This window comes from Diprion similis, chromosome 3, assembly GCF_021155765.1.
Source record: "Diprion similis isolate iyDipSimi1 chromosome 3, iyDipSimi1.1, whole genome shotgun sequence".
NCBI lineage: Eukaryota > Metazoa > Arthropoda > Insecta > Hymenoptera > Diprionidae > Diprion > Diprion similis.
Window position 1 is genome coordinate 3447190 of NC_060107.1, and position 7637 is coordinate 3454826.

Sequence of the window (7637 nt, forward strand, 5' to 3'; positions counted from 1 at the left end):
AATGAAAATTTTAGTTTGAAAGAATGGCGCCAGTAACAGCCTCGCGCCTTTCGCACAATGTTTATAATATTAGCAAAAATTTCGATCAATTTCCAAGATAGCGTGACATAAATTCAAAAAGTAAAAATCAACCAAAATTAAATGAAAATAAAATTATTCATAAGAAAAGAAACTGCCCCGAGTAAAGCAAAAAAAAAAGTTGTCAAATTTTCTTTGGGAAACCATACACAAATTTCAAAATGAATTACACCAATGAAAGTTTACGAGGCGGTGGCGGATGTTGTGGAAATAAGAATAAAACAATTACAATCAATTCCACCGAACATGGTAAGCAGAAATATTGGCATTTGCCGAATGAGAAGAAAAAAAAAAAAAATTGCAGGTGTAGCAGGTTATGTAAAAATTATTCGATGAATAAATTTTTACCCGGTTCTTTTTTTACAGCAGATCAAGATAATTTCGAGTACGACAGAATCGAGCCTGGTAAGCAGCTTGTGCGAGTTTGGTGCGAATCTCCGCTCGATTTTTCTCACTATTATTGTAAAAAAATGAAAGGGTGATCGGGTGGTGAGAAAAATGTATAAAAGTCTTCAATATCAAAAGGAGGATCGAGGCTGGTGTATTAAATATTCTTATACGATATACACGCGGCGTGTTTGAGCACCGATCAGCATTCGTTTGATGTGAGCTTATAACCCTGAAGGTTTACAATCAGATCTGCACGGGATACTTTGGCGCTAACAAAGGAGCCCTTGTTCCAAAAGTGGGAAACCAAAGGGGCTGGTTATGCTTGACTAATTTAGTGAAATGCCACCCACGTGCACTCGACACGTGTCCCCTTGGCCCCGTGGCATTGAAGCGTGCATGTCAGATCGACGGGTTGGATCAATCGACGTTATACGGATAATAACGCAAAGGGAGCGAAGAAAGCGTTAAATCGAGTATGAAAAGGACCGCGTGAAAGTCTTGTTCGATGCTTATTGTTGCGTTTTGAAATCGTACTACGGTTACGGATTCGTCGCGTCGCGAATTAACTCTTTCAGTCATGGTAAAAAATTTCTATGTTCTAGCCTTATCACAGTTCATTTACAACTTCAAATGATCTTTGTTACTTCGTATGACTGTTAAAATATGGAAGTAAGTAGTTCCAGCCAGAATCGGAATCGAATTTTAATAGTTTTCCGATTTTAGATCCGCCATCTTGGATTTAGAAATGACCAAATTCGGATTTTAGATTCGTAATCAACGACCATCCAAAATATTGAATGGAGAAATGTGTGACTGAAAGGGTTGAAAATAGTTATTGAAATCGAGAAAAACATATCTATATAAGCGTTGTTCCAATATCTAATATAGGACAAATATTTTTTTCCCAATTCTAATATACATGCTTTACGTCAGACCGCGGAAATTACTTTGGGGAAATGGAAGACTTCGAAGGAAACGATGAAGAGGATCAGGCATGCTGGAGTAAGAATGGATTTCAATTAATTGTATCGGCTTTGAAAATTTGCCAGAGTTACTCAAAATTTGTTATTTTGTTTTCCAATTTCGAAATGGATAGAATGAAATTTAGAATATTTTGACACTATTTTGAAAATATCCATGATTCCTTTCTTTTTTTCAAGATATTACGCAGGACGATTCCTACACCGTATTGACCGGAAAATACGAATCAATGAATCCTGATTATCTCGAAGACGATGACGACGAGCAGAATGATTTTTTAGAAAAATATCGTACGAAATCGTTCACTTTTTCAATTTCTACCTCCCTGTATTTATTACTCTGAGAACGGTTACTCTTTTTCTCTCTTCGTGTATTCATTTCTTTGGTTCTTTTACAGTGCTGTCGATGAGTCCGATAATCGAGAAAAACACCAAGGATCGAGGTGGTTAGTCATTTTCTTTCTACTCACATCACGACGTATTTACACTATACATATGCGTGTATATATCTTATACATACATATGTATCGGAAGTTATACGGAGTAAAGATTCTATTTCGAGGTGTATATTTTTGCTTTAATGGTCATCTATTCCACGATTAGAAAAGGGAAAGAAGGGAACGTTGAGAACGATGCCAAGAAGACTGCATGACGTCAGCGTCAAGTGCAGCGATTCGAGTGAGTAATCGGAAGAGGATCATTCCTAGCCCCCATGCCTGCGCGTTTTAACGTCAACGTATAAACAGAACTCTCGCTTGGTGGCGAGTGACTCAAATTGTTGTTTTTTTTTTCTTCTTTTTTTCTTTTCCCTCACTCTGCCTCTCTTTTTAATGAACGAGAATATAATACCCTTTTAAAATTAATACCAAAAAGCTTGATACAATGCATAGAAGAGAAATTTTCGATTTAGGAATATTCAAATTCTTTTCTAATTATAAAAAAAAAAAAATCAGAAGAAAACATAATACTGCAAACAATCACAAATCAAAATCAGTATAACGATTAACAGAAATTATTTTTTCCAGCCGAGGAAATAGTCGGATCACCGTCGGAAGTTGCCTTGCGATTGAACGATGCAATCCAGCATTATTTACCACGGAGGAAGACAAAAATCGAGAAAGAAGTGAGCAAGGAAGCAGCTGTTTGTCTGGATGAGGAATTCGGAAAAGGTAGAGTTTTATGGCTTGTTTAAAGATGGAATTTAACTCTGGCGGGCGTAGTTTCTGTCGCCACCTGTCGGGCATATTTAGAAGCTAGCTAGCTGTTCTTGTGAGGTTACCGATAACGTCGGTGACTGCCTGACCAGTTGCCGATATAGATTCTTACCTAGAAGCCGCAATAAGGATTGATTTGCATGTTAAAAATTCACTTTTTCCTTTCTACAAAACCAGATGAAGAATCAGTGGTGAATAATTGTCCCGACGAGGAGCCACCTTGCCCTCCTGCACCTCCTGGCTGTCCGGGAACCTACGATCGAATTCGTAAAAGAAACGTTCCGTGCGCCGTTGCACCTACCATACGCGAGATCGCCCTTGGCAGAAGAGTGCCGCGTCCACAGGGAGGCTTATCGACCGAGAATAGCTACGAGCAGAGTTATAGTGCTCAGCCGGTAATATGTTCGATTTTTTAAAATTTTTAGTACCTAAGCAAAAAGGCGCGAAAATATCTAGCTGGTTCAAATCGCTTAAATGGTGAAGTTAAATTCGATCTACGCAAGGTCAGTCAATTGGATTTTCAAATTTCAGATCGACAAAGTTAAACCCAGTGGTGACAGGGAAAGTTGTTGCTGTTCCAAAAAGAAGAAACGGGAAGGCAAAAAATCTCCACCACCTCCTCCAAAATCTTGCTGCACTTCACGGCCGACAAAATCTAACAAAAATGTAACATTTACACTTTGATAAATTACTATAAAGTTTAGTTCAACGAAAAATTTGTCAACTATTATTTAATTCGTAAACAAAACTCTGCTCTCCTATCTAGAGGAGTATTACTAGATAAATGTGATAAATTTCAAAGATCAACTTCGGTGTAATATATTGTTGCTCTGTTCGGTGGAAAATCCGTTATGAATATATTATCATAACCACCGTTGATCCTATTTTGTTTTCTGTTGAATGAATTCTGCCAAAAATTTTAGTCAACTTGACATAATACGTATAACCATCAATCCTGAACCCAACATTATATTTTCGACAAAATTACAATAAGCATTTCGTTAAAAATAATTAAGATAAAAAAATAACAAAAACAATGTCGCAGTGTTCTTTCTGTGGTAATAGATCAGAATTGAGATTCCCTCCCAGTCAAGACATTGAACCCCACAGCTATGTTACCAATATGCCGTAAGTGTACGCTTTACTAAAATAATATATCTTGAGAAGTTTATTTTAAAAGTAAAAGAATATGAACCGGAAGTTACCGAAATATAACGTTTATCGGATGAAAGTTCTGGTGATTCACGGTTCATCTCGGAATCGTATGTAAACTCCATTGGTCCTGAAATAAATGAAAAGAAAGGAATTTTTTTTATACTTACACAGTCTCCGTGGCCAAGTGTTTGGCCTTTCTTCACCAAGCAAATATCCACCGTTTATTCGTAAAAAGTTGACTAACAGAGAATTAAGAGATGGTATTGACAAACACGAATTGTGGTTGTACGTTCCTTCATGGCAGGTACCCAGAGTTAGTAACCTCCCTCTTCGAATGAAGTGGGAACCGTTCATTCATCGCACTGTGCCGATGAAGAAAATCATCTGTATGGCAAAGAAAAATAAAACACTTGATGGGTACATAGGTAAACACTGTCACGGTGGTAACTGGGCAAGGGTACTGAAAATAACCACGAAAAGCCCACCATTCTGATATTCAATATATCTCAGCAAACGGTTTCTCCTCAACAGATGTTAGTATTTGTGTAACACTGTTTGTCATATTTCAGGAGAACTGAAATTGGCTTTTCCACATTTTGGCAAGCCCAAGTTGAAAAGACCATGTGAAGAAACGGGCGTACAACCAAAACATCCAGATGTCAATAGAATAAAGAAACGAATTATACGGTGCAACAGGCGAAACGGTATCAAATGTAATAAAATGTCACTGGTAAGAATCAAAGAATTTCTTTTCACACAGAGGAGAAAAAAGAGTTTATTTTGGTTTCACCTTTTCCATCTGTTTTCAGAATAGAAAAATTTAATCGTGATGAAAAACTGAAGTTAATACAGTTTCGAAAATGATGAAATTCTTGAGCATTCTCTATACAAAAATTTGCCAAGATCGTTAAATAATAATAATAATGTTTCGCAACAACGAGGAACAATCCAGTTGCAAGAATTGCAACAGTGTCATCAGATCAGCTTATCCTGCGTGTTCGGTGATCGAGGATAAGTGAGTGATTCAAACGACAATCGAAGCATTCATTTACTTCTAAAACACGCTTCGTAAACTTTTAACGTCAGACCATTTGGCCGTGAGATGTGCTATGGACGAGGAGTCTGCGACACATACCCAATGCCGAAGTACAACATCAAGAAAGCATGTCGTAGTGAGCTTAAGAAATCCGCGGCTACTGCGACAACGGATATCGCTGATGTTTCATCGAAAAGATACGCTGCCATGGGCGAAGAGTCTTCAGACATTGCAGTATTTAGGCGACATGATTATTTGAGGGAAAACGAAATCGAACGAGAATTTCTTAATGATCCTACGACTTACATTCCTCCATTTGGATTCAGAACACTAATTGCTAGCACGCCACAAGACCCTGAAAGCAGACCTCACCATCTTCGCGGAGAAAGCGTGGAAAAAGAAAAGGAGAAGCCATCAGTTAATCCTTGCGACAAAGATTCATCGGGCAGTAAGAAATTGCCACGTATTTTCACTGGTTTTATGTATCCTGAACAATCATTATAGCGGGTCCATTTGAAATATTCCATCTAAGGGATTCAACATAATTGGTTTCTTCATTATAGAACCAAGATCTGATTCCTCCAAGGCTTCGAATGCAAGCATATGTTCGCAAATGGAAAATGACTACTTTCTTACTGGCTCAAGGACTGTGTATAAAGTACCACTGAAACAAGAACGTCGAACGCGTCGTTGTAAGCTTGTAGGCCCTCTTACGGAACCACCGAATCCTGGGAAGCAAATGAAACTTGGAGTTTATTGTCCCCAACAAAGCCGTGTGGCGAAAGATTTTTATAAAAAATTTTAAGCCAGTTAATAAATAACTTCAAAATCAAATTCAAAACATGTACAATTTTACAGGAACTTATAAATGAAAATTGTTGACTATATGAATATTGAAGGAATCGTAACTGTAGGTTAACATCGTCGATTCAATTTTGAACAAGACCAGATCGGAGGAAATTGTTTGTGAAAAAAATGTAACTAATGTTCAACTGTCATCTGTCAATTGGCATCAGTTAACCAGTCATCAAAATCAATTCAATTTCGGTTTGAAACACAAAATTCCCTCATGATCAATTAGAAAATTCAAAATCAGGACAAATTCGAAGAAACGTTTCATCGACATGGAGTAACACTTAATGCAATGTTTAAACCGTTCCCAAACTTAATAACAACGTAAGCGATTTGATTTGAAAATATTTCACCTAACTTTACGACGCGTGCAGTGACAGTTGGACACGATCAGCTCTTTCCATTATCATTTATTCCAGACCAGAATGTGGGAATGGACAAGATTCCAATTATACCATCGATTGGGAAGAGATAGCAAGATGGGCTTTGGAACATGGAGATCTAGAAGATACAGGCGATCAATGCGATCCCGCAGGAAACAGTGGGAGAGCGATTGATTGGTGCCTTGTAAGTGATGGAAACGAATACATGCTCAATTTTAAGCTCACTTCAGTTTTGAATCAACAATTTTTAACACTTAGGTCGCCGAATCCTTTATGCGCGATGAAGCAGCTGATAATGTATCTGATATCTGCAATAGTGATGCGATTAATGAATCGGTGAAGGCTCAAGACCAGCATATTTCTTTCTTGGATACACAACAGGATCCAATGTATATAGCGAATAGTGTCGAATGTACCCATAAAGCAAATTTCTACTACTACAAATTTTTACGGAAATTGAAACATTTCCTATTATTTCGTACAAAATTGTAAACACGGATAGTTGTTCGTGAAGAATTGTTGATTTTCTTCAAAAATTATTATAGCTTCTAGATTTTTTACTCTAAAAATCTACAAGTTTTTATAAGAAACTATGCATATTTACAATTTTGTACGAAAACAATTTTTTCTACAATTTCCCTAAAAATTTGTAGAAAATCGTAGAAATCATTTTCAGGGAATCGAATGAGAGAATTGAAAACAACTGTTAACAGCGAAAGCTTTGGACGCCAAACGAATCGAGGATATGCAGAACTTCCATCGCCTGGACAGTACAGAGGAAGACTTATACGCACCCCTGAGCAACGTCGTCCAAGACCGAGAGCAATAGGGTCCACTAGTTACATAGGCAACTGTGACTGTAAGTTCGAAGTTGGGTTCAACATTAAGAGTTGAACTTTCCTATAGTTTCATTTGTAAATGACATCTGACACAACTTGATACGTCCTTTACATTCCAGTCAATCGCTCTATACGTGAGTCCGACTTCAACGGTGAGTAATGAATTGGTGAAATTTTTAAACCCTTTAATTTACGCTGGAAAGCTTTTCATTATCATGAAACTCTGAATCCCATTTTTTACACAAATTTAATACAAACCAAAACATTTTACAGAATTTTTTCGAAATTTTTCTTCTTGTTGTTTTTGTTTGTCCACCATATTGGATCAGCCATTTTGGATTTTAGAATTTCGAGTTCAGATTCGTAATCAGTGACCCCAAAAACCATGTAACATGAAGTTTTATCAGAACGAAATAACTTTTCAAATTTCTATCCGCCATATTGGATCAGCCATTTTGAATTATCGAATTTCGAGTTCGAATTCGTAATCTGCGATCCCAAACGTATGTAAGCAAAAATATTTGCAGGAAAGGTCTAAAGCTGCAGCTTTTCGCCAAAGATAACCAATCAAATTTATTATTATTTTTCTGCACGCAGATACGTCGCGTGCCAATTGGACTCCATTGAGCTCAATGAGTAAGTATATATTCTTTTAATTTAGCTTTAAAAGGAAAATTTATTTTCGTCGCTAAGAGCAACCATTTTTCAAT

The 7637-nt window shown here is 37.1% G+C and overlaps 1 protein-coding gene across 1 annotated transcript; it reads left to right on the forward strand.

The window, feature by feature from the left end:
- Positions 1–1419: 1419 nt before the first annotated feature.
- Positions 1420–3346, forward strand: LOC124404366. The gene is made up of 7 exons (XM_046878449.1): positions 1420–1470; positions 1629–1739; positions 1847–1894; positions 2052–2126; positions 2474–2617; positions 2840–3057; positions 3194–3346. Exons 1-7 carry the CDS (start codon positions 1425–1427, stop codon positions 3344–3346), a joined length of 795 nt encoding a protein of 264 aa, XP_046734405.1. The 5' UTR covers positions 1420–1424.
- The last annotated feature ends 4291 nt before the right edge of the window (positions 3347–7637 follow it).

Excerpts from the sequence above, each read along its gene's own strand:
- LOC124404366 (XM_046878449.1), top strand. The coding sequence starts at position 1,425 with ATGGAAGACTTCGAAGGAAACGATGAAGAGGATCAGGCATGCTGGA. Across the intron at positions 1,471-1,628 it reads AGAGGATCAGGCATGCTGGA|ATATTACGCAGGACGATTCC; the intron begins GTAAGAATGGAT and ends CTTTTTTTCAAG. Across the intron at positions 2,127-2,473 it reads CGTCAAGTGCAGCGATTCGA|CCGAGGAAATAGTCGGATCA; the intron begins GTGAGTAATCGG and ends TATTTTTTCCAG.